Source organism: Alexandromys fortis, unplaced genomic scaffold, assembly GCF_014885135.2.
Source record: "Alexandromys fortis isolate MF-2015 unplaced genomic scaffold, M_Fortis_MF-2015_v1.1 scaffold_86, whole genome shotgun sequence".
Lineage (NCBI taxonomy): Eukaryota > Metazoa > Chordata > Mammalia > Rodentia > Cricetidae > Alexandromys > Alexandromys fortis.
This window is the reverse complement of record NW_026067965.1, coordinates 7,456,359-7,482,683: the sequence shown is the minus strand read 5'-3', so window position 1 is coordinate 7,482,683 and position 26,325 is coordinate 7,456,359. Positions and strand designations below refer to the sequence as shown.

Genomic DNA, 26,325 nt, shown 5'->3' with positions numbered 1-26,325 from the left:
CTACAAAATTAATATCCAGATTTTGTTTGAATAGTAACAAGTAAGAAAGTCTGGGAAGGGAAATTCCCTGCAATCTCCAAGGATGTATACTCTTCTGTGATTTACTATGTTTACTTTCCATTGTCGACTTGAATCATTTAGGGAGACATACCTCTAGGTATATGTCTTGAGAAAGTTTCCAGAGACATTTGACTGAGGAGAGAAAACCCACTGTAAGTGTAGGCAGTATGTATCCCAGGTTCAGGTCCTTGACTGATTTAAAAAGGGGGTTTTAGGGATTGGTGAGTCTTGTCTTGGCATAAAGTGAATATGCCACTTTTATACAGCAATAAAATATAAAATTTGTGTTCCTTCCACTTCATAAAATAAAGTGGGAAGAACAAAAGCCTTGATTACTGTCATTCTGCTAAATTTCACACCCACCAGATTTATGACTCATTTCAACTCTAGGTAGTTTACAGAGTTGTGGATTTGTTGACCAGACTTCATAACACCATATCTTTAAAACTAAATTCTGGTGTCTCCTCTTAGTCATTCAAATGTTTGGCAGCTTTTGCTATTTGTACTTCTCTGTATTGGCTGTTATCTGAAGGCTGCTCATTTGAATCTGTGACTAGCTTTAGGATACTGGCTAAGGAAGATATTGTTAAAGGATCCTTCTTAACATTGCTCGATGACATTAGTAGATGTTAATGACACATTTCACTAAGTGTCCTTTGCAGAGGATTCACAAATCTTGTTGACAAAGACTTGAGTTGATGACGTGGGGAGAAAACCTCTAATCCAGCAGATTTGGGCTTTATGCCCTTGGTGTTAAATAATTGATTCTTTGGATGGTCGAAATAGGGAAAATAGTATCCTATGTGGAAAAGGAATAAAACATCAAAAGTAAAGCGCTGTGAAAATTAGTTTCGCTCTTCTTGTGTGTCAGCATTTAAGAAGCCTAAAAGTCATCCAGTCTACCAGCCCTTCCCCGGAGCCGTCTGATCATTACTGTGATTCTTTTTGACACATGGGTTTGTTTGCTGCCCCGTATTGGCAATGTAACAGTGATCTGACTCTTTGGAAAGTGTGGGAGGGCAGACACTTTGTCATCCCTCTTTAATCCTGTGTTGGAGCGGCGTGTACATGGCTGGTGATGTGGTGTGTTCAGATGAGTGTGTAACTCTACACAGTCTAATGGCATCAGCCTGCCCTTACGTTATGTGACTTTCATCCAGTATGATGGAGCCACATCAAGAAGTTGGTGTAGAAGCCAGCAATTTATTTTTTTTCTTAGTAAATCATGAAGCATAGATGACTGTGAGTCACACAGCTTTTTCATCACAGATGCTGCCAGTTCTTATGGGTTGCCAAAGTATTAATTTCTTTGTCAGTGTAACTGGCATTTTTGACTGTGTGCAATGGCAGAACCACTTCATAAGTTAATCGAGGCACACTGACTCATAAATTTATATGTTCCAATTCTGTGTCCCAGGCGAGTCTAAACGGGATCTGAAGAAACAATTAAAAGGCTAGCAATTTAAAATTAAATGAATATTTAATACACTGAAAAGGTATTCAAGCCCATCAATATTTCTTTTTTACTTTTGGTTTTTCAAGACAGGGTTTCTCTGTAGCTTTGGGGCCTGCCCTGAAACTAGCATTTGTAGACCAGTGGCCTCAAACTCACAGAGATCCTCCTGCCTCTGCCTCCCAAGTGCTGAGATTAAAGGCGAGCGCCACCACCTCCCAGCTAATATTTCTCTTTTAAAAGATTAGTTTTATTTATTTATTTTTAATTTCTGCAGATTTATGTGCATTTGAGTGCAGTTGCCCAGAGATGCCACAAGAGGTCATTGGGTCTTCTGGGGCTGGAGTTACAGGTAGTTGTAAGCAGTGGATATGGTTGTGTTCTTAATTATTGAGCCATTGTTCCAGCCCCTAACCTTTCTTTTTAATCTGCATTTACTATTTGAATATGATTGCTTGAAATGTACTTGACTTTCTTCTACTAAAAAGAGCTGATTCGTTTGTGATCTTGGTTTTCAGTGATTTCAGTGATTTTAGTACTTCTAAGTACAAAGTCATTAAATGAAGACAGGTATGGAGGAAAGAGCTAGGGAATGAGTAAGGAAGGCCATACAGGTAGGTACTCCTTTAAACATGGGGGAACCCACCTGTGGCATGAAACTGATTGGGGAGGATTTAGTTCTAGGAGCTCAATAGTAGAACTCCCCACCACCAGTCTATGTTGGTCGCTTCTCATTTCATATAATGTTACTTGTATGAATATGTTTATATGTTTCCAGGACTGACCGTTTGGTAGTGGATAGCTAATCAGTGCTCTCTTCCCTGGGGAAAACTCTTTTTCTCATGTTTCAGCATTCTTTAGTTAATTTTCATTCTTTGTCTAGGGTTGAGGCCTTGTGAGCTTTACCCCTTCTATTTTAGTGTGTCTATTGGTGTCGTCTGAGTGTGTTACTTAATTTAAAAAATATATAATCCTAGAAGCCTATAAAGTTCTTTGATTTCTTTTTAATATGATGAAAATTCAGGTACAGAAATGACTTGGAAATTTGACCATTAATTTTAGCCATTAAGAGCAAATGGTAACCTCCCTTTTCAAGAGAGCTTTAGTGGTCCTCAGTTACCTTCTTTCATCCCAAAGTTGGGGACATCTACTGGCAAGCAGTTTTTCATGGTCTTAGGCTGTCATGTGAAAATTCAGCTGTGATGTCACTGTGAAGCTACACCTTTTCAGTCTTAAAATTCACCCCTTCTGAAAAGACTAGAATAGAAGTATTCTGCAATCTTTGAGCTTCCCTCTTCTTTCTTATATCTCTGAGTGTACATCTCTCAGACTTAGGGTTTTACTCACAGTGCCATGGGTGACATCTACAACTTTGAGGTGGTATTTTTTTTTAATATATGTTTTTGCTAACAACTTTGATTTTTATTCTCATCTATTTCTTCTTTTTGTTTCAGTGTCTTGGGTCATGAAACTTAGTCCACAGCAAGCTCCATTATATGTGAGTAATGTGCTTTATTTTGATTTATGGTTATCTGTGTTTGTTTACTTATAATCAACTTGAAGTCTCATGCAGTAGAAATTAGAAAAGCTGTATATACTACAGCTTTATGGATACATACACACACACACTTTTACAATTAAGCTTGATTTGGTACGTCATTTAGATGACTAATATGTGCATGGCACTTTACTGTTTGAAGTCCTCCAATCAGTGTGATAGTTTGCACGTGTGGCACAGATTGCCCTCAGTGGTCCTATGCTCTCTTTTACTTTCGCCTGGAGAGCATCTCTGTAAAAACAGGATGGAGATCTTCACCTGCCCTTTAAGGTACCCTGCATTACAACTATGTGACACTGTGTGCCATTGGCCAAAGTACTGCTTACCTTAGGACTCTGGCTAAAGCAGGCACAACGGTTCCATCAATAAAATAAGGGCATTGTAAAGTGAAATGACGAGAGGCACAAAGCCAGGCTGAATAAGGTGCATTCTAGATAGAGGTTTTTCTTATTGCTGTAGAAATGAATTGACTCCATCGGGGTGGGAAAAAGTGTGTGTGGGTGAGGAGGCAGCCAGAACTGCGAGAGGCCCTGGGGCTTTGTGTTGTAGTGGTTTGGAGTCTAGTAGAAGTCCTCTGTAACAGGATTTGAATCTCTTTATCTCAATCCATAAACTATGATTCTATTTTGTACAGCAAGAGAGATTTGTCGTAACAGATTGAATTGTAGATCTTGAGAGGGGAGATTATCCAGGATTGTTTGGATGACCCACTACCCATTGTAGTCTTTTTTATTTTTAAGACTGGGTTTCTTTGTCTAGTCTTGGCTGGCATGGAATTTACTTTGTAGACCTAGCTGGCCTGGTCTCACAGAGATTTTTCTTGAGTGCTGGGGTTAAAGGTGTGTACCAGCACGCCTAATTTCATTTGGTTCCTTTAGAAATTATTAGTTTCATTTTTATGTGTAAGAGTGTTTTTGTTCGCATGTACGTGCCCTATATTTCATGCCTGGCTACTGAGGTAAAAAGAGAGCAGTGGATTCCCTGGAACTGAAGTTATGGGTGATTATGAGCTGCTATGTGGGTGCTGGGGATTGAACTCGGGTCCTCAGCAAGAATAGCCAATGCTCTTAGTTGTTGAATTCAGCCCCCATGATAGATAGGATTGTTAAAAGTGAGTCAGTGAGGAGAGTCAGAAATTTGAAGATGCCTTGCAGCATCTTGATTTATATAGGGAGTTCTAGGCCAGTCAAGACTACAAAGTGAGACTTGATCTTCTCTGCCCTGTTCAATGTATGTATGTATAAAATTTAGTTTGTGGTTTTGTGAATAATTGTGAAAGAGAAAATAGTGACGAAAAGATGAAGTAAAAATCCTTCTGACCTTACTATCATGAACCGTCCCAGCTGTAGAATATTTATAGAAGAAATAAGCTCTTGGGAATTATCTGCTTTGCCCATTTTATCTTAGACATAAGGAGACTGAGGTCAGAACATGTTGTGATTAGCATAGCTTTGATTTGAGGCTATTTTCCAAATGAGTCAGAAAGCACTATAAACATGTTAAATTTTAAAATGTTTCATTCTGGGTCTGAGAGAGATGGCTCAGTAGGTAAAGTATGGGGCCCTGAGTTCAGATCACCAACACATAGGTAAAAGGCCAGGCATGGCTGGGAAGTGGAGACAGGAAGGTCCTGGGAGCTTACTGTGCAGAGCCAATGAGTGACTGTCTCAAAAACATGTAGATAATGATAGGAAAGAGGCCAGGCTTTGATTTCTGACCTCATACATTCATATGTACATGTGTGTATACACACACACACACACAGGGTTGGGGAGAACAATAAGCAAAAGCACGATTTCCTTTGAGATGCAGGACTCAAGCATGGTATATATGATATCATATATATGCATAATATGTGTAAAGGAATTGAACAGGCTCTACAGAAGAATGCTCTAAGCCTCACCTTAAAAATATGTCTGTCAGCAGTCATACTTTTATGTCTTTTTAAAAAAGGTAACAGTATATTCCATTCTCAGTGAACTGATTTAAGACAAGTAGGTGTTGTATGGCAGTCAGAATTGAGCAAAAGGTCAAAGATGATTGTTTTAGGTATGGTTTCTATTGCTGTGATAAAACACCATGACCAAAAGACAATTTGGGGAGGAAAGGGTTTATCTGACTAACATTTCCACTGAAGGAAGTCAGAACAGCATCTCAAATAGGGCAGGAACTTGGAGGCAGTGCAGAGGGTGGAGGGATGCTGTTTACTGGCCTCCTTTCTTATAGAACCCAGTACCACGAGCCCAGGGATGCCACTGCCCACCATGGGCTGGACCTTCCCCAATGCATCACAAAATGAGAAAATGCCTTACAGCTGGATCTCAAGGAGGCAATTCCTCAGCTGAGGCTCTTTCCTCTCTGGTGATTCTAGATTGTCTCAAGTTGACACACAAAACCTTTCTGTACAATTATGTTGAAGTTTTCTTTTAAATTACATATTTAGGTCTCCTGTGGTGTCATGAGCAGAGGGAGAAAACTGCTGTGAAAGAAGGAGAACAATCCTGAGAACTTTAATCTCTAAGCTAGAGAAATAGACTAGACTTCAGATAATTAGTTTACCTAGATGTTGAGTAGAGTCTCATACAAAATAATTTGCAGTAGTTAAAAAATGTGAGCCAGGCATGGTGTACACAACTATAATCCAACAGTCATGAGACTGAGGCAGAGAGATCATCATGTGTTTGAGGCCTGCCTCGGTTACTGAGTGAGGCCCTACCTCAAAATGAGATTTGTACAGTATATAGATGCTTGTATTGTGAAATGATTTAGATGAGGCTGCCTTAATGCATAATTATTTCTTGGAGGAAATGTTCTCGGTAAATGTAGAGTCACTGGGTTGGAACTTTGAAGACCAGTTGCTAAGTGTGTGTGTTTTCCTCACATCTGATTCTTGTGTGAGTACTGCCTCATGTTAGAGAAGCAAATTACATTAGTAGGTGATGTTTTTCTTGCACCTCCACAAAAGCATCCATTTAGTATAGTCATTTCACTATCTTATTTCTTTGAATACCACTGGTATTTGTGGTAATTTTTCTAGATAGCAACTCCTTAAAAAAAAAAAAAAAAAAAAAAAAAAAAAAAAAACAGAACATGCTCAGACAGTACCTTACAGTTTTAAAGGCATGCCAGACTTATGCCATTTGGTTCTCACAGCACAGTTGTGATGGTAGAAAAACGAACGTTCAGGATGGCTCATTAGTAAGTGGGCGGGGTGGGGCTTTTTCAAATCCATTTTCTTTCTTCTGTGTACCAAGTGGTTGTGATAATCCACATTTCCATAAACCATGAAAATCTTACAATACTTGCAAAGTTCTTTTGTCTTTTAACTAACTCAAGTTTAATCTTATATTTAATTTTTAAATTTTAATTATTTCATTTGAAATAAGATTAAACTATAAATCACAGTGATATTAACTTTTATTCATCTGTTTAAGTATCATCTGCTTACCATTTACATTGTTTATAGTTTATATTTTGAGCCATTTGAAAGTTGATAGTATTCCCATTTGTTTACATATTTCAGCATATATTTCCTCATACCTAGGATATTCTCTTTCATAACCTAGTACAATGAACAAAAACAGGCATTACAACATCGATGCAATGCGAGGTAATATAAGTCTGTATCTGTAGTAGGAAGCTGCTTGTTTGTTTCCCGGCCACCCAGACTCCTGATGACCATACAGAAAATGTATCAATTAAATCACTGCTCGTCCTAGCAAGCTCTTACATTTTAAATTAACTCATTTCTATTATTTTACATTTTTTCACAAGGCTCATGGCCTACTGGCAAGGTTCCACCTAGCTGCTTGTGTTTTTCTCCTCTGGCAGCTCCATGGAATGTGACTCACTATGCCTTCTTTCTCCCAGCATTCAGTTTAGTTTTCTCTGCCTAGCTAAGTTCTGCCCTGCTATAGGCCAGAGCAGTTTCATTATTCATTAATGGTAATCACAGCATACAGAGGGGAATCCCACATCATACATCCAAGATTCCTTGACTATCCCAGAGTTTTTTAGCTCTTTCCTCCCAGCTCTGGATTTCCAGCGGTGTTACAATGTAGTTATATCTCAGTTTCTTAATCATGAAAAAGTACTTTTTTCATATTTGTATTTATAAAAAACATAAGCTGTGTATTGTAGCAGTTAGGGTTTTGGTGATGTTTTTCTTGTGATTTTGTAGTACTACATAAACAATGTCTTTTGGTAACTTTCTTCTTTTTGTTGTTGTTTTGAGGTAACGTCTCACTGTGTAGACCAGGCCGGCCTGGAACTCAGGAATATGTGTTTGCCTCTGCCTCCTCAGTACTGGGATTAAAGGTGTGTGCCACCACTTCCAGCTTGCTTTATTCATTCATGTCTAATTATTGGAGAATTAACTTTGGTTTCTTGATTAAGATAGTGAATTTATCTGCTCTAGTGAAATGAAGCCTCATAAGGTGGTATGAAAAGTTGCTCAGTTTTTTCATCTAATGTTGTCTCTGGTTTGGAAGCACCTTTTGCATATTAGACTTTCCCAAATTGGGGCACCTTTTTCTCTGTCAGGTATATCTTCAAATTCTTGTTTGAATGTGAACTGTCTGCCACAGGTTCATGTGTTTGAACATATGATCCCAGCGGGTGGTCTGTTCAGGTGTTCTGTTTTGAGAAACTAGAATCTTTGTAGGGTGGAACTTACCTGGAGGAAGTGGGTCACTGGAGTGCAGGTCATAAGGGTCTAGCCTCACATATAGGCCCCAGTGTGTCCATGACATAGTCTGTTGAGATGAGCAAGCTTTCCCATGTTCCCACTGCTGTGGAGTTACTTGCTGCATGCCTTGTCAGTCACAATGAACTTTGCCTCCCTAAACTTTGAGCCAGAATAAATCTTTCTGCCCTCAGGTTGCTTCTTTTCAGGTGTTTGGTCACAACAATAGAAAGAAAACAAGTGCTGGTATCAATAGAGCACTCATTGTAAATAACACATCACTTGAGGTTTGAACAAAACATTATCTTTATCTTTATATACCAGATTCTTTTTTTCTTGGTTTTTATGTGTGTGGGTATTTTGCCTACACAGAAGGATGTACAGCATGTGCATATCTGGTGTTCACAGAAGCCAGAAGAAGATGCCAGATTTCCTCACATTAGAGTCACAGATAGTTGTGAGTCACCTCACGGGTGCTAGGAACCAAACACATCCTCTGGAAGAGCAGCACGTGGTCTTATCTGCTGAGCTCCCTCTCCAGCTTCTTGCATCTGGTTCTTAACAAATGTTGTTCTCAACTGAGCCGTAACAACCATACCTAACATCAATGCAGTAGAGAGTGGTTGTAGAGTAAGTGAAAACAGTTCAGATTAAATTAGAAAAATTATGAAATTTGCATCATTTAGATTGAACAACTGCTTCCTTTGAGTTGTGTGTGTGTGTGTGTGTGTGTGTGTGTGTGTGTAGGCTTGACTGGACTGAAACTCCCTTTATAGATCAGACAGGCTTAGAGCTGAGAGATTCCCTTGCTTCCTCTCAAGTGCTGGGATTAAAGGTGTGCACCATCATGCCCAGCAATTGCTAGTGTTTTATGAGCACAGTGCATGTGAACTTTGGTCTTCATGCTATAAAGAATAAAAGTATGGCCTTACTGGGACAGTAAGGAGTAAGAGATGCTGTCAGACAGTCAAAGGAAAGCCAAGCACATAAAAGAAAGGTTGGTGGTGTTTAATAAAACAGCTGGGCCTTACTATGTGCTCCACAACTAAGTACTACTTGATTTAACAACTTATCACTAGTAACAGTAAACAAATCCTCCTCTAGACTAACAGCTAAAAAGGAAGCCAGGTTTTTGGTTATTGAAAAAAGATGGGAAAGGTCTTTGTTGCCTCTTAGACCCAAGGTACAAGGAAGCAGTAGGTATAGGTGTCAAGAATGGGGAGACTTTGAATGAATTCTTTAGGTTATATGGGGTGGTGATGGAAAATGAATATGAATATGAATATGTCTTTACTACTTTACACCAGGTACATTCTTGCAGTTAGCTCTTCATGTGGGAATGGCTTTTGAGAAAGTCTGAGCCTGGGGAGTGATTTCATGAGCCGTGGGAATTATTGTATTTTAGAGACTGTTGAGTTTTGTCTAGAAGAGTGGGCAGACTCTGCAATAAAGAGACTGAAGGGATTGTGTATAGTCTCAACTCAGGACAGAGCTGATCAGGTGGCAGACTCTTCAGTCAGTGTGAAAGGGACAGGACTTGAGCTGATTTGACTGTAAGACAACAGGCAAACAGAAGTTGTAGGGTTCAAATCTGAATGAATGGACTAAGAAATGTAGCGATTGGAAGACTGAAGGAGAGGAAGTGTTTGAATAGAGCACTGATGGAACAAACAAGTAAGGGTTAGGACATCTTCATGAACTGCAGAAATGTAGACTAGTGTGCCATCTTTATTTGAAATAAGTGGGAGACATGCTCTAATTAAATCAGCTTTTAACATAGTTGAATAGCCATCTCAGTGAAGTAATCAGCCAGATACTTCATCATTATACTTAGAGCATCCTTAATAGGGTGATGAGTTTTAAGCCGTGAACAAGTGAGGTCAAGGCACTAGAACATGGAGGCATTTCTTAGAATTCAGCTTCTGCATTTCCGGATACTTTGCCTGTATTAGAATAATATTCTTTACTGGTTTCTGACGTGTTTCAGTGGACTTTGAGTCTGCAGTGGTTAATGCTATTTTTAGCTGTAACTCTAGAGGAGACTGCTGTGCCAAACGCTCTCCCAGATGGTTTATATTGGATGCTGGCAATTTGATAAAATGACCAGAAGAACACATTTAAGGGGGGAAAGTAGGGGTGTATTTCTCATATTCTTCTGTTGCAAATTGCCTTTTTATGGCTCTAAGACTGTTTGTTTACTTTTGGCCGTGGAGCCAGGAGGAAAGTTTCCATCAAATACATCTACTCTTTGAGGAAACACAAAGGCGCTCCTCCAACAAAGCAAATACCTTTAAAAGTTCTTTAAAATATTTAATTTGATGATATAGTCACACATGAGAGATAAATTTTTTTCCAAGACAGATTCCAAGGTAATACATGGGTTAATAGTCATTATCTACCCTATGTTTAGGATAAGACTCCTGTTTATTAGATTTGCAAGGGGAAGAGCCATTTCAATTGCAAAACAAATTTCCAGAACCCCGACAAATATGGTTTATTATGTTGTCCTTTCTCTCTTTTTCCCCTGATACCAATATTTTTGTATGTAATAGCTTCTAAGATGAGACAAAAACATCCTGAAAATTGAAAAAAAAAGTCTTATGAAAAAAGAATAGTCAGTACTAGATGTCTTTCCTAATTTAAGTTCTGCAAAACAAAACCATATCTAGTGATTTTAGCTATTTCTATTAGGCTAATCCACAGCTGTTATTGTCTGGTTTTCAAAGGAAAAGAAAACTATTTAAAATGACATCTTCAACAGGGTAAAGGTATTATGGCTTGCAGTTAATATGGATCCTAATATGCTCTTCATAATAAGCATGAGAGTGTGGTCAATATTCCCACTTCACATCCTGGTAAGTGTGAGTTAATAAAGGTCCCTCAACCACCCCAGTGGAATTGTATTCAGATCTAGATAGGCCCACCAGCCATATACAGAAGGGAACTCAGAAGACCAGACCCTTTTGTCTTGTTTGTGCGTTTGGATGTTGACAAAGAATGACTTAGGGCTACCACATTGGATTTTCCCCCCTACTTTGGACTTGTTTCCAGCCTGCTAGTATTTGCACTTTGGGCATGGGATTGAAGTGCTTGTTCATGATCATTAGAACAGATCTCAGTCCAATGCCCTTAGTTCATCATCTGAGAGCACTGATGCAGGTACTGTGTTGAGATAGAGGGGAGCCTAAATCTTTGACCACTTTAAAAGTTATTCTTAAATGTAGTTTGCATAAATCAAAGTTGGGAAGAAACGCTGAACTTAGGATACCTGTACATAAGTGTTCTCAGTTGCTTCAGTAGGAAAGAGAACCAGTTTGTTAGTGGACCCCTCCCCGTTACACACATGCATACTCCCATTCCAGGGAAATGTGTTTCCACAGCAGGAATGAAACAGTCTGTGACTCACTTTACAGGTAGGTTATATTTGCTTCTACCACGGTAGAATGATCAGCATTCTGACTTCTTAAGTGGATTGATTATCTATCTAAACAATATTTCTGGTAGGTCTGCTTCAACATTTCATTGGCTGGTGGCTCTATCTAGCCAGATCTGAGAATTATATTTAAATAACAGTACTATGTGACTAGTGTCAGAAGATGTAAGGAAATCTGCTGTTGCTTCACAGTATGGTTTTATAGAGAAAAACGTTGTTTCCATCTGTTGGGCTTTTTAATCAGTTTCCAGTAGTTTGAGCTTTATGTTTTAAGTGGTATTTTTAGAACTAACAAAGGTGGTTTTCAGTATTTAAAGGATACATTTTATAATAGATTTATATTTCCTAAGCTTTAAAATAGCAATGAGGGGAGTTAAATTTTCCATTTAGTACTTGAAGAGGTGTCTTGCTGGACCCTGAAGATCGAAATATAACGTTTTGTATGCTTAATTCATTCAACGTAGGTATTGTGAAGCATTTGTTACGAGAAGAGATGTGGTCTTAGAAATCAAGACATGTGGCACTCACAGTGAAGCTCACATTGTCAGGAGGAGGAGACACTGGCAGAACTGATGGGACCCTCAGAAAGGGTAGCTTCTAGCACAAACACCCCATTCCCAACATGTAGAATGCTGGGCTTGGAGCCACAAACCAGATTTCTGTAATCCTGGTGCCCACCAAAATCTAATCATGAACCAAACAGACAAAAAGGTTAGTTTTAAAATCCGTTGGTGAATTAAATGGAATAGTTTGGGTAGATATATGTCTTCTGACATGGCTGATACAGCAACCCATTAAAGAGAAACAGAAAATTGTAGTGTAGGTTGTTATTTCTAAAGGACAAGGACCTAGCTTCTCCTTAAGGCCAACTTCCTGGGTAAATTGTTAATAGATTTTGAAGTCCTTGTTAAGGTGCATGTTATTGACTGTAGCACCAGTAATGGTGGCTTTCAGAGGACCACTCTGTTACTGGGGCTAGTACTTCACATCATGTTTCACAGTATTTTTTTAAGTAAACTTTTTAAATATTTATTTATTTATTTATTTATTTATTTATTTATTTATTTATTTATTTATTTATTTATTGTGTATACATATATCCTATAGGCCAGTAGAGGGCACCAGATCTCATTATAGATGGTTGTGAGCCACCATGTGGTTGCTGGGAATTGAACTCAGGACCTCTGGAAGAGCAGTCAGTACTCTTAACCTCTAAGCCACCTCTCCAGCGCCTCACAGTATTTTCTATGTCTTTTGGAATTTTCACAGATTCTTTGTGTGGACATGGATAATTAAGGCCACATCTGCTTTGCAGTGGGAACAGTATAGGTCATGATGCAAATAGAACTGATCAGATGCCATAGGTTTTTCTAATTTGCCTATAGAAATTACAGCATAAATGCACACAGTATTTTGACATCAGCATTTGGGAATTTAAAGATTCCTAGCTATGGGCGGTGCTATGCTGAGTTGGTAGAATGCCAGGTCATAAATGAGTTCCAAATATATTGTTTATTACTTGCTTTGGAATACCACCCCTCCTCCCCCCACAACACACACCACCACCACCAAACCGTTTAGCTTTCAGGATGAATTTCCTAGCATTTGTCTGTGTGGTGCTCTGCCGTATCCTTCCCTTTTGTGGAGTCCATCGTGCCCCTCTTCTGTCTGCTGTGCTCTACAGGCCGCTGTCACCTCTAAGGCTTCTGTGCACTTCTGCGTATGGGTTTCCCCACTTACCCTGTTACACGTTTCTTGAGCGTTGAGAGCAGTACTTGAAATTTGTTTTTATCGCTTTCAGTTTAACTTGTGCTTCTGTATCTCAGTGCCTTGCACACAATAGGCACGGTGCTTTTGGTTAAATATTCTCAGGTAGAATCCGAGTCATCCTCAGGAAAGAGCTTTACCCCGTGCGTGAATAAATGCCAGATCGTCTAAAGAAGTTAGAAGGTTTATGTCCTCAAAGGGAAGATCAGTGAAGAGATGAAACTGAACAGGAAAACTGTGACAGAGTGTTACTTTGTTTTGACCTCTGCGGTGTGGTCTGTAGTGAGTACTTGGGACTGACAGTGCACAGATGGAGTTTTAGCCAAACTTGTGTCCCATACCTCTGTTATTTACTCGGAACTCTCTGTGTGTGCTTTCTTAGTAATCTTGTTCTACTCATCTGACAAAGCAATGAATTAGGAGTTGTTTTCTTATTTTATAGAAGAAGAAATTGGGGTAAGATCTATTATCTTAAAGTTAGCAGTGTTTGTTTGAAGATGGAAGTTTTTCATTGCTTCTTGGAGATTTGCTTTGTCATTTGAGATGAGACTATTATTTTCTTTTTTAATTAAAAAATTTTTATTTATGTGTTTGTTTGACTGGATGTCAAGTGGGTACAGATATCTAAAAAAGTCAGAAGAGGGCATCAGACTCCTTAGACCTGGAGTTACAGGCAGATGTGAACTATCCAGCGCCCAGCATGAATGCTGGGAATTGAACTCAGAGTGGTCTTAACCCCTGTTAATCTATCTCTCCAGTTTCCTTTTTCTCGCTCTTAAAAAAATTATTTACATATATATTCATTCATTCATTTGTCTATTTAATTTGTGTGTATGGGGGCATAAGTGCAACAGCATGTCTGTGGAGGAGGTCAGAGGCCAACTTGCAGGGGTCAGTTCTCGCCCTTAACATGTGGACTGGTGGGATCCAGCTCAGGTCTTCAGGCTTGGGAGAAAAAACACCCTTACTTGCTGACCCATCTCCCTGGCTCTGTTTACTCCTTTTTAAACCAAGAAAGAGCTGTTGGCTCTGGTATATCCATGGAGCCCTCCACAAAACTTTGTTTGGATTAACTGCTGACCCCATGTGATATACAGAGCATCTGGCAGCTGGGGTGGAATTCTCAGCTGTCTCTCTTTGTTTTGTCCACAGAAGGAAATGTGAGTTTTATCTTACTGCTCAGGAATGGTACATTCCTTTTTTGGTTCATGGGACCCACCAATCTGGTTGTGGGCTCATTTCCGACTTTTTTTTTTTTTTTAAATCTTGCGTTTGTTTGAAGATCAGGAATGAATTTAACCTACTCTTAATGAACATAGAATTATGAGGTACCTCTGGCATTCCAAAATTCTACTTTGAGGTTTTGCTGACATGGTCTAGTCCATCCTTGTTGTGTGTGTGAATTCAGGCAGCAAACCCTGAGAATTTAGGTCTGCTGTTGTTTATTTTTGCCCTACGAAGCCTGTTTTCCAGATCTCAATGACACTATTTACTATTCTTGGCACATCTAAGGGTACGGTTATACATTATCTGTATCTTGCTCAAAATTAAAAGTGTTTTTACTTTTTGTCTGGGAGAGAAAGGATGTTTGAAGACATGAGGCCCAGCCATAGTTTTTCTGCTTAGTATAGCATTGGGAATATTGATTTTTTTTCAGTTGTGATGTATTTGTGCATATATATGTGGGAGTGGCAGAAAAGTATGTTGTTTTATAGTTGTAATCATATGTACCTCTTACTATTTAACACCTGCTAGTACTTACATAGTGTGCTGCTTTCTCTACTTTATTTTCTTGTAATTCCTAATAACTTCACGAGATGACTACTCTGTTTTAAGAGGAGGCAATGTCAGAACACCTGTGTCACTTGGTGCACCATGAAGCTAGCAAGGGACAGAGTTTTCCAACTCAAACCAGGTCTCCCCCGACCCCTGTGAAGTTAGCAATACATATCTATCTTTACATTTTTGGGTACCTGACCAGATTTATGGAAACTTCTGTACTGTCTAGTGTATGTAAGGGTAGCGTAAAATTGGTGAACTAGCCTCACTGATGACTTTGGAGGAGAGGGAAGAGAATCAAGAATAATAAGTAACCCAGGATGATAGCAGGTAACTGAGAGCTGAGTACAACAGCCAAGCTGTCTTTCAGTCAGCAACAGCAGCGTGATAACAGTATAGCTAAGTATCTTGTTCCCAGGAAGAGGGGTACAGAGTGAAGAAGACCTGATGCTACCTAGTAGCTCCTTCCATGAAATTCTAAATGGAAATAATAATAATAATAATAATGATAATAAACTTTTCTGCATTTTCAGAAGGGAGATCCTGTTTCAGAAGGGAGAATGTCTCTTTAAGTGTTGATCTAATTATTTGAGCAGTTACACATAGTTATGAAACAGTCCTGAGAGAGGAGAAGTTGCTTTAAAAAACAAACAAACCAGGAAATCTAGGTCCAGCACCCTGCAGATAGTTTAGCAGTGCCTGTTTAACAAAAACAGACTGAGAAGTTGAGCGAATACAGCAACAGAAAGAAGCACTTGGAACAACTTTTAAAAGTCCATTCTCTTTAGGGACACTTATCATTACGTGACTTCCATACATGCATGGTTTCCAAACATGTTGTATTTTTGTTTCCATTTCATCTGAAGTCTCAAAATTCTTACATTTGGGAGGAACTGTCTTCCACAGAGAAAGAAACATCAATTGGGCGCCATCTGCTGGTTTTGTCTCGCTAGAACAAAGAAGCAAAGCCTACAAATCTGCTTCTGTCTTGCTGTTACAGAATGACAAAGCTGGAAGACAGTAGTAGCAACTTCATTATTAGTAGTATTGTTTAAACTGAGTTCTGTTAACAGTGAAGAGAGGAACATGTTTAACTGGAATGTACGTGAATATGTTAAAAGAAGATTGATAAGTGGGTTTAATTGGGCATCATCTGTCAAAAGAAAGACATCAAAAAAATTGTATGATATTTTCTACCAGTGAAATCAACCCTCGTCTGTATCTGCAGTGACCTAGTTGGTACTAAAATCAGTAAATTCCTCAGTCGGTTTCTGTTTATGTTGTTAAGGAAAGTTAAGGCTTTGCTTGCTAGTTGGTAGTGGGCTTTACCCAAGGCTCTTGAAATGTGTCTGAGCATTTTTCCTCTAAGAGTCGGTATGATAGATGGGATGATCCTGTTACAGTTTCTTATCATGAGTGATTTTGAGTCTTGCTTCCTTTTAACCGTCATTTTATGGACTTATAAGCTGAACTCTTATCTTCAGAGCATTTCATTTTAGATTTTCTGATTTCTCATCCAGTTATCCCCATAGTAGGCATCGGGGAAAGAGATTGTTTGCAGAATGGAGTTAAGAATTCTTTTATCCGGCCAACGTTATTGAACACTTACAACCACTTGACACACTTTTGGGCTGATACAGCATTGAATAAAGCAAGTATGTCCTTAACTCAGATAAATATGCTGTCGTAGAATTCTGGACATCGATACACTGTATATTGTTAAATGTATGAGTCATATATTAAGTGTTAGAGAAGAAAGTAAAGCAGAGCAAGACAGAGAAGAGGTAGAATGAGAAAGTTCTTGCTCATCCAGAAACACATTTGAAGGATAATGGTTGTTAGTGTCATGATGAGCGTACGTCACCTTTACCAGCCATGTGTGGCAGATGATGTAGCCTTTTCCTGGCTCCTCTTGTCTAGTGTACATCGGACTAGGAACTCTGGTCCTGGCTTATATGCTCCTGGTGCTCAAGCCATGGCATATTGCTCCCTGACTGTGCCATGTCATTTTATCAGTGTTGTGACTTTGTACGCAAGATTGTGGGCCATGGTTTCTGGGAAGAGAGATTTACCCACATGTCACTGACTGGGGGCTCCTTCTTTTGTGGCATTTTACTTTATTTACTTGATACCTTCACAGATGGACTTCAGCAGCATGCCAAGTAGGAAGGAGCTGGGAGGAATAGAGAACTGCCTTGCTTTGAGGCACTCAAATCAGGTTTTGTTTCTCTTTTTAAAAGATAGGAAGGCAGCATGTGTGCATGGGGGAGGGGGAGTCCACAGGCTGTAAGGGCAGGTGGTGTCACTGTTATCTACCCTTGGGACCATTCTTGATGGCCTCCCAAGTGATCTTCCTCCTCTGTAATTTCTGTCCATCGTATTTTCCTCACACAGGAACTGTAATTCTTAGAAGATGTAAATTATGTTACTATGTTGCTTACCCCTCCTCTCCTCCTAGTGGTTGAAGAGCACACTCAGAACAAACAAACCCCCATGTAATGCCCACCACAGTCCTGTTGCCTGCAGCCAGTGTGTCTCCTCACTGGGCTTTGTTCCTTCTTAATGCTGGCTTGCACTTGCCTTCCGTTTGCAGTGCTCTCTCTGACTCGATGCCGTCAGGTTTCCGTTTAAGTGTCACTTTTCAGAGGAACTTTCTGTCTCCATTCTTGTCACACTTCGTGTAACAATGTTTTTCACCCCTGCTTCATGCACATTTCAGCCTCCTCCTTGTATTAATCTAAGGTTACTTTTTATGATCTGATTATTTCTGACCTCCTAAAGCAGTGGTTCTCAACCTTCCTAACACTGTGTGACCCTTACTACAGTTCCTCATGCTGTGATGGCCCCCAACCATAAAATTATTTTGTTGCTAAGTCATAACCAATTTTGCTACTGCTATTAATCATAATATAAATATTTGATATGCAGGATATCTGGTGTGTGACCCAAAAGGGATCACGACCCACAGATTGAGAACTGCTGTCTAAAGTATAAGACCCTTCCACCCTAGTTCTGAACAGTTCCTAATGTAACATGATTGCTTGGCAGTCATTACATATATGAGTTGGTTTTGTTGGCAAAGTGAACAAGTATTTCCACTCATCATTCACTCACTCTAGAGTCCGCATTCAGCACAATGGCAAATACTCTCTCCTGAGGCACTTCTTGGCATTGAAGAAATTGTGCTTTCGAATGGAAGGAAGACTTTGTGTTTGGACACATAAGTATTCCTTCTCTCCCTCCCGTAACTTGTGTCCCATAATTGTTAAATTTTGTGTTACAATGTTTGGGGTAAGTTTCAGTATAAAGAATGTCTCATGAAGATGTAAATGTAAGGGCAATTAATATTTATTTGGAGTTTGCTATTGTTAAATGTCATTGTAAAAGTTCTGTCCTAGCTAGTGTCTACAGCTTCTCAGATTCCAAGCTGTTTCCTGGACGACTGGATCTAGAGTCTAATTTCTTTCCCCTCCTCCCTTGTCACCTTTGCCAGTTCGTTGTTTCAAGAGGAATTTGAAATCAAGCAACAGAACTTGTGTTCTCTTGGCCCCTCAGAGATGACTCTATGGGAAGCCTTTCTACTGTACTTTGCTCACTCACATCACGATCTCCTTTCCTTTCTGTTCTCCCTAATCTTGCTTTTCCCGCAGCACTTCTTATTCAGCTGGAGCTGTGTACAGCTTTATAAATCTTCTCCCTGAAGAAACTGAGCCTGAAAGGAGCAAGAATTCTTTTGTCTTTGTAGCCTCATTCTCTGTCACAGTGCCTCCCCCGTGTGTTCTCCAGTGTCTCGAATGAGAGGAAAGGACAGACTTTGTATACTTATTTTGTGTAGCATTTGAAGTTTCTTTTTTAAAATATGAAATATTTTAGGTTCAACTCAACAAACACTAAGGACGTACTTGCTATAGGCCAGCCACTTTAAAGCATGCCAGCATAAGCTAGTACTTTCTGTCACTCAGCTGTGTTGTGATGACATCTTTGGGGCTTGTGTGTTCACCTAAAATGATCTGCCTTGAGTTTGGGGCAGCATGGGGTATAGACATTTCTACAGAAGCTCTCCTGGTTATAGTCTTCAGTGTAGCATGTGAGCATTCATCTTGTAGAAAAACTGCTGTCATTTGCTGAGGTTCATGTCTATCACTGCTCCTGAAGGGAACTTGAGTCCTTTGCGAGAGCAGTATGTGCATATATAGGCAGCCACCAACCTCACTGCGTACTGTAGGGGTGTGCCACAACTGGAAAGAGTCTTTTAATTTTATACAGACTAGCTTTGTCTAATTAGTGCAGACTAACAATTACATCTTGTCTAAATTATATCATCTTCAAAAAGCTCTTGTTGTTACCAACTGCTAGTATTATTGATAGCAGATTATTAAAGAGAAATAGGAAGTATTTTAGGATGAACATCCCTGTTGATTTTAAACATCTCTTTTGGTATCTACTGAAAGTTTACTATTTCATATATATATTTCTTCTATTGATAATTACTTATTTACACACACCACTTTTATTTCCATCTGTGTTTTAGGCTTTATCCTTTAGGATCAAAATAATGGGAAAAATATAAGCTTTGGAATTGTACTTGAATTTTAATTTTGACCCTTTGTAGTTTTGTTCTCAGGCAAGTCATTAAAGTAAACATTCTCTGGGCCTTAGGGCTGGAGTCAGCAGTTCTGAGTGCTGACTGTTCTCGGAGAGGACCTATGTTTGGTTTCCAGCACCTACTTGGTGGCTAACAGTTACCTGTAACTTTAGTTTCAGGGAACCCAAAGCCCTTTTCTGACCTCTGTAGGCTCCTACACAAATGCATGGTGTACATAATACCCCTAGGCCCACACATAAATAAATAGTACTTTGCTCATCACTGAACTGGGAATAAGAATGTCCTGTAGTGCTACATTGCACATAGCTCAGCCCTGAACTAAAGCAGACATTGAGAAAGCAATAGTTAGTGAGTCTTTTCCTGGCCTTGATATCCCTTGTGTGAGGGTACTTTGGAGTGCTCCAGTTATAGTGCTCCAGATAAGTTATGCCTTAGAGTTATGGTTCATTCTGACTTAAATTGCATTTAGGGAACTTGATCACTCAGAATAAAATAAAAGTGACATTTGCGCTTCAGGAAATACTTTGAACTAAGTCTCCAAAATCAATGTGCTGTTAACATTTATTACACTTAATCTTTGCTTTGACCTCATGAATTTGAGTTTTCAGTGATAGCAAAGTGCTGCCTTCTCTTTCACTTACTCTGAGCTTAATAATGTGGCCACAGGGTGGCGTGGTTGCCTTACATACCTGAATGTTGATAAAATGAAAGAGAAAAATATGTAAATTAAATGGAAACTTCCCCCCCAATTTTAGTGTTAAAATGGCCAGGTTTTCACTAAATTATTATTTACATAATTCATTACTAAGATTTTTAGAATATTAAGTCCTAGCACCCCAAACCTTCATGTGTTAAAGTTTTTTGTTAGTTTATGGCTATAGCACAAATTATGTTTATAATTGAGAAGAATGGTAATTAGGGCTGTATTTCACAGGGTATATTTAACTGTGAGCCTCATTTTATTAAAAACACTAATTTATAAAAACTGATAGAAGAGTATTTGGAGCTGGTACACAAAGATGTTTTTCATCATAAATAATGACAAAGGTGTGTGCAGAGTTTCTGGCATGATAGCTACCTATTGTAAAGACTTAGTGGAAGGATGACTAAAGGAAAACAGGGATCTCAGGTGGTTAGGAGGCACAGGTTGTTCAAAAAGTGATTTTATCTTAATTGATGGAGAGGTCACTCTATTCCATGAGTTTTCATATATCAGCTCTAAAGACAGAAGGGTTGCTTCCATTTATACAGTTACGGAAATTTAAGTCTAATGGACCTAAGTAAATCTGTAGGTGGAATTTGAATGAACACTGCCATTTCTAGGCAATATCTAGATGCCGTCACTTTTGTTGGGGAACAGATAGACTTGGTAGTAATTCATGAGGTGTGAAATTTAGCAGGTCCCCAGGAACCTTAATAATTCAGACTTGTGAACTCTTTTCTATTCCTAGGGCGATTGTGTTGTTACAATACTGCTTGCTGAAGAGGACAAAGTTGAAGATGATGCTATTTTTTACTTGATATTTTCTGGTTCTACCCTCTATCACTGCACAAGTACGCGGAAGGTCAGTTCTGATACATTGGAGACAATTGCTCCTGGTAAGTATCTGAGTGAAATTTTTTTCTAGCTTCTAGTAGGTATTTGTTAGTTTGCTTTTATTTTGAGGCAGGGGCTAGCTGTGAATAGCCAAGACTGGCCGAGAAACTCTGTGTCCTGCCTTAGTCTCCTGAGTGCTGGGATTACAGGCCTATACCAGTATACTGGGCTTCTTTAACAGTAGTGAACCAATAGAGTAATAGAGGGAGCAAACCAGAGTCCTAATAGCTTTAAGTACATTGATAATGCTTTTGTGTGTTCCATACATGCCTGAACCTAACTAGAAGTAAAGGAGATAAAGTAATGTTATAAATTGAGCAATAACAGGATCAGCAAAAACAAGAACTAATTTATTGGATGTTGAGAGTTGGAGAAAATTGATATGTGGAAGGTATGCATGCTCATGGTGATACTTCAGATTTCATTCTGGAGTTCATGGTGACCAAACAAAACAAGGTAAAACCTAATTAATAATGCATCCCTCATGTCTGGGCTGCAGAAACTACAGTGTCTTTCTCATGAAGTCAATTACACAGATTTAGAAACCGTAGGACATCATGCAGTGCAGGGTCACTTACCATTGTATTTGTAAATTTAAACAAAAATTTAAAAATCAGTTACAAGTCATCAGTGCTGTTTGGATGATAATGTAGCAGTTTTCTCTTTCCCTGTCCAACGTCTGAAGATACATTGATTTGTGTTTGGGGCTGGGTTTTTTCCTTAGTCTTCCTTTACAGTTAACAGTTGGGCCAGTTTTCACCAGAATTCAGAAAAGCGCACTTTGAAGAATACTCCAAATAATGTTGATAGCTTTATTATTTCTTGTTAGAGGATAAAATGGAGTGACTCACGTGCCAGCATGCTCTAATGGGTCCCCTGTTGGTAGCCATGGTGTTAAAGTTATTACTCTATTGATCACTTTGAGTATATTGAATCTTACTGTGCCAAATAAGTCTGCCAGTTTCTTTTTCTGTGCCATTTCCTATAAAGTGACTTAATGTCCAGTACTTACAAAATTGTGAGAACTGCAGTTTCAGGTTGTAACTGTAGCAGTTGTAATTGTCACAGTTGCAGGTTGTAATTGTAGCAGTTGCAGGATGTAACTGTAGGGGATGTAACTGTTGCAATTGCAGGTTGTAACTGTAGCGGTTGTAATTGTAGCAGTTTCAGGTTGTAACTATAGCGGATGTAACTGTTGTAATTGCAGGTTGTAACTGTAGCGGTTGTAGTTGTAGCAGTTGCAGGTTGTAACTGTATCGGTTGTAGTTGTAGCAGTTGCAGGTTGTAACTGTAGTGGTTGTAGTTGTAGCAGTTGCAGGTTGTAACTGTAGCAGTTGTAATTGTTGTAGTAGCAGGTTGTTTTTCTTTCCCCTACCTTTGAGATTTATAGAGATTCCAGGTAGTTCTTAGGAATGTATTTCCCGATGGCTAGGAGAAATAGTGAGCTCTTTTCTAAAGAATATTAGGCACCCTCGTTTCTTACTCAGCCCTCCAGCCATCTTGTTTTCTGTGATGTGTATCATGTCAGAAAGGCTGATCTAAAACTTAAGGTCTGCTCTTTAGCAGGTGCCATGCAGCATTTCAGCTGCCTAGCTCATTGTGTGTTGGTGAAGGGACAAGGTTCTCTAATCGGGAATCAGTCTCTGGGCAGACATACTAAGAAGTGAGATGGCTTTTATGGCTTAATTTCTTCCTAATTACAATTTATGGTTAAAATTCTCTCACTCCTCTCTTCTCTTCCTCTCCCCCTCCCTCCCTCCCTTCCTCCCCTCCTCTCTCTGTTTCTCTCTCTCTCTCTCTCTCTCTCTCTCTCTCTCTCTGTCTCTGTCTCTGTCTCTGTCTCTGTCTCTGTGTGTGTGTTTTCCAGGAACGCCCCAGCTCTACCCTCTGTGGGTGTCCATTTGTGTTTATTGATTCTGAATACTGTCGCCCTAGTGATCTAATCTAATCTAACCAGAATCAGCGTTGCACTGTGCTACTAGTTTTGTCATTCTTGATCCATTCATTCATTTGTAACACAGAATACAGAATTCCCATTTCTATTTATCAGCTTTTTCCTTACCTAAATCTATTCTCTATGATGCTGATTCACTCTAATTCTCCTCTTCCTCAATAACCCCATTCTTCCTCCACCCCCTAAATTCGTTAAGATTTCTGATAGGAAGTGCCTAATTACAGCAAAATTCTGAAAGCTCCTCATGTACCCAGGGGAGGCTAGTGAAGATGATGGCGTCACTTTAGCTTGTGAGGCTTTATTGTATGCTAGAGAATACTCGGGTATGAGAAACTGTGAATCCTTGTGTTTTGGTCATCATGCTTGAGACATTTTGTTACTTGTCTCTTTGAGCGACTGCCATTTGGATTAGTTCAACATACTGTAGTGGAGGGGTAGAGGTAGATATTCAAGACCATGGGGTGGGCGCAGGACCCAAACAACTTCAAATATCTTGTTTGTATCTTGGGGTTGGCTTTTTAACCTAGGATCAAACTGACTTGAGTCTGCTCTTGTGGTCATCTTAGTCCTGTATTTTCCCTTCTTCAGTATGCTTTTTCTAGAAAAGAAACCCTACAGTGCCTTTGGACATTTATCTGTTCACTCAGCTTCTCGTGCACTCTGTTTTGCCCATTTCCTTTTTATTTCAGCTTCATGAGGCACGGATTCTGTTTTCACTGGTGTAAGCTGAATTAGCTTTTCTAGTAATCCCTACTGCCTAATGGGCATTGTTGCTCTGGTTCTCAGAAGGGACTGCATTCTAGAAAGGTGCACATGTTATCTTCCCTTCCCCCTTTCCCTCTTCTTTGTGGAAATGCAAAAGGAGTTTCTGGTTTCCTGAGTGCAGTTCTTAGCCTGTCACTGTAGTCTCTGTTCTCTTTCCAGTGGTGACTTTAATGGTTTCAGTGCGTCAGTCAGTGGTAATGATAGCCTCCGATTTCCTGTCTGCTGAGGGCCAGTGTCAGGTTAATCAAGATTCTTGATGGAAAATCTGTATAGTGCTTTGCACGTTGCTGTTACTGCATAAATATTCACTGTCTTTTTTTGGCAGCAGGTGTTCCTGATAGGAATTTCTCTGTGCCCTTTCTACTTATTCGAGGACTAGCTCTGCCATTTCCAGTCATCTGAGCTCTAAGAAGAAAAGGCTTTGTGCCTTGTTCTTCCTTTTAATGTCATGATTTATTCATATACCTGGCTTTGGTTTTTCTCTGTATGATTCATTGTCTTGTTTAGTTACATTTTAGTTCTTACTAAAACCAGATGATTGATTGACCTTCAAAAAGCAGCTATATTTTGATGTTAGTCTGTAACCTTTTATCAAATATTTTCTGCAAATAGGTTAGGAATGAGACATTTCTAAATTATCTTAGAGAAAAAAATTTTACACCATGTAATACAGTTATAACATTCTGTGTTTCTAGTTCTGTCTTGCTATGCAAGTCTGAAAATCTGATTTTGATCTGTGGAAGGAGAGAGTTGGGATCCAAACATTGTCATTTGACCTCCATCTGCATCCTGTTATACTTACCCCCTTTCCTCCAATAATAATAAACAAAACAAAAATAAGCAATTTTTAAGATGACTGGTTGAAGACTTATAATTTCAATTTTACTGAACTATCTATCTCAAAGGTATTTTTAGGATTATGCAATACTATTTGGGAAGGGTTACTTTTTGTAGTCAGTTTAGACAAAAAAATAATGCTTTTATCATTTAAAAGTGGAATGGAAGCTGGGCTGGTGATTTAATCCCAGCACTTAGGAGGCAGAGGCAGGTGGATATTTGTTGGTTCAAAACCAGCCTGGTCTACAAGAGCGAGTTCTTGGACAGGCTGACTCCCAAGCTACAGAGAAACCCTGTCTCAAAAAATAAATAAGTAAATAAGGAATGGAGATTTCTGTACATTTTATTGTGAAAGGCTTTGGTGTATGCTATTAATTTACTTTTAGAATCCATGGCAAGGCTTTTGTTTGGCAGTAAAATTAGAAACCTTTAGTGATGTCAAACTAGACTCAACACTTAAGTATTTTTCTTTTGTTTCATACTTATCAGGGATAGTTGACCATGTAAAGTAGTTTCATTGTGTTTACAATTCCCTTTAGTGAATGAGTACTGGAAGCTTAGATCTTACAAAGTAGTCCTGTGTGGGTAGCACAGCATTTTTTTTTATTTATTCCTTGTGAACCAACATACTTTTTAGCCTCAGGGGTTTATTATCAAATTAAGAAGTATTTTTTAAAGTTATTAGCATTTAATTTGCATAATCAAAAATTCTTAGGACCTCCTTACTAACAGTTATCAGTTATTTTTTTTAACCAAACACTGTATGATGGTCTGTGTAATCCAACTGTAAGACTGTTTCTCAAAAGCTTTGAGTTCATCCGTTTGTTTTTTAAGAATCAGTTAATACAGTGCATATAATTGTTATACTGGAAAAACAAACCAAGAAGTAGTTGAAGAAAGGAAAAAATACCCACATCTGTTGTTCACTGTCCTCGTGACAATGTGGTAAAAACTATATATTTTATCCCTGTGAACCTGTGAACACAGCACTATAATCACAAGGAATGTATTACAACAGAAATGGTATAATTTGAGAGTAGAAATTGGATTTGGGGTGTGTGTCCGTCAGAGATTTTTATTCTTTACATACGAAGTACACACACGTGGCATAGCAATGAAATTCAGATTTTTTTGTTTTGTCGTGCAGGTTGAATAGGAAACGCTAAGGAGGCTTCTGGGAGTAATGATAGTAGGAAGAAGGATTGAGAAGCACTAGCTTAAAGGTTTTGTCTGGAATACAGGAAGTCATGATTTTAGAATTCGGTAGCCTGCCCTTTTTCACAGTGCACATGATGGGGTTCTGGGCTTTGCTATTGTGTTGTTTAATTATTCCTGTACATATAGAGACATTTTGTAAATACACCAAATCTGTGCACCTGCCATTATTTGGCCAAGATCTGGTAGCACGAGAGTGTGTGTTTCTCCATGGAATCCTCTCCTGGGGGAGGGGCAGTCTGCAGACTGAGCATTTCACTTGCTGTTCCACAGCCACTCCTGAGGAAGATCACGCCAGGTTCTTAGCACTTCTGTGATAAATTAAGTAGTAAAGCCAGTTTATTTCCCACTGCTGACTATGATAGTCCACCCTTTCTGTGTGGGATTGGCCTGGGCTGGTTCAGCCAGTGCTTTTAGGGTCCTCTTTAGATCACTGATAAAAAACAAAGGCCCGATTGTTTTAGTCTCAGAAGAGATGGCCCGGATGGGATGTGTTCCATTTTTAGCTTAACAGGAAATGAAGTAATTTTTTGGGTCATACTTTAGCACTTTTGTTTATCTGTAGCAGTTTTTTTGTTTCCATGGGTACAGATGTTTTAGACATTGATACAAAGCTT

The 26,325-nt window shown here is 39.1% G+C and overlaps 1 protein-coding gene across 7 annotated transcripts in view; it reads left to right on the top strand.

Moving 5' to 3' along the window:
- Nucleotides 1–26,325, top strand: part of Akap13 (A-kinase anchoring protein 13) — a 256,845-nt gene that overhangs the window by 59,987 nt on the left and 170,533 nt on the right. For all 7 annotated transcript variants that reach the window (XM_050154104.1, XM_050154103.1, XM_050154102.1 and 4 more), the window contains exons 2-3: nucleotides 2,968–3,011; nucleotides 20,792–20,939. In XM_050154104.1, the coding sequence (XP_050010061.1) occupies nucleotides 2,979–3,011; nucleotides 20,792–20,939 (181 nt within the window). In that variant the 5' untranslated portion in view covers nucleotides 2,968–2,978. The remainder of the gene's footprint in view (nucleotides 1–2,967; nucleotides 3,012–20,791; nucleotides 20,940–26,325) is intronic.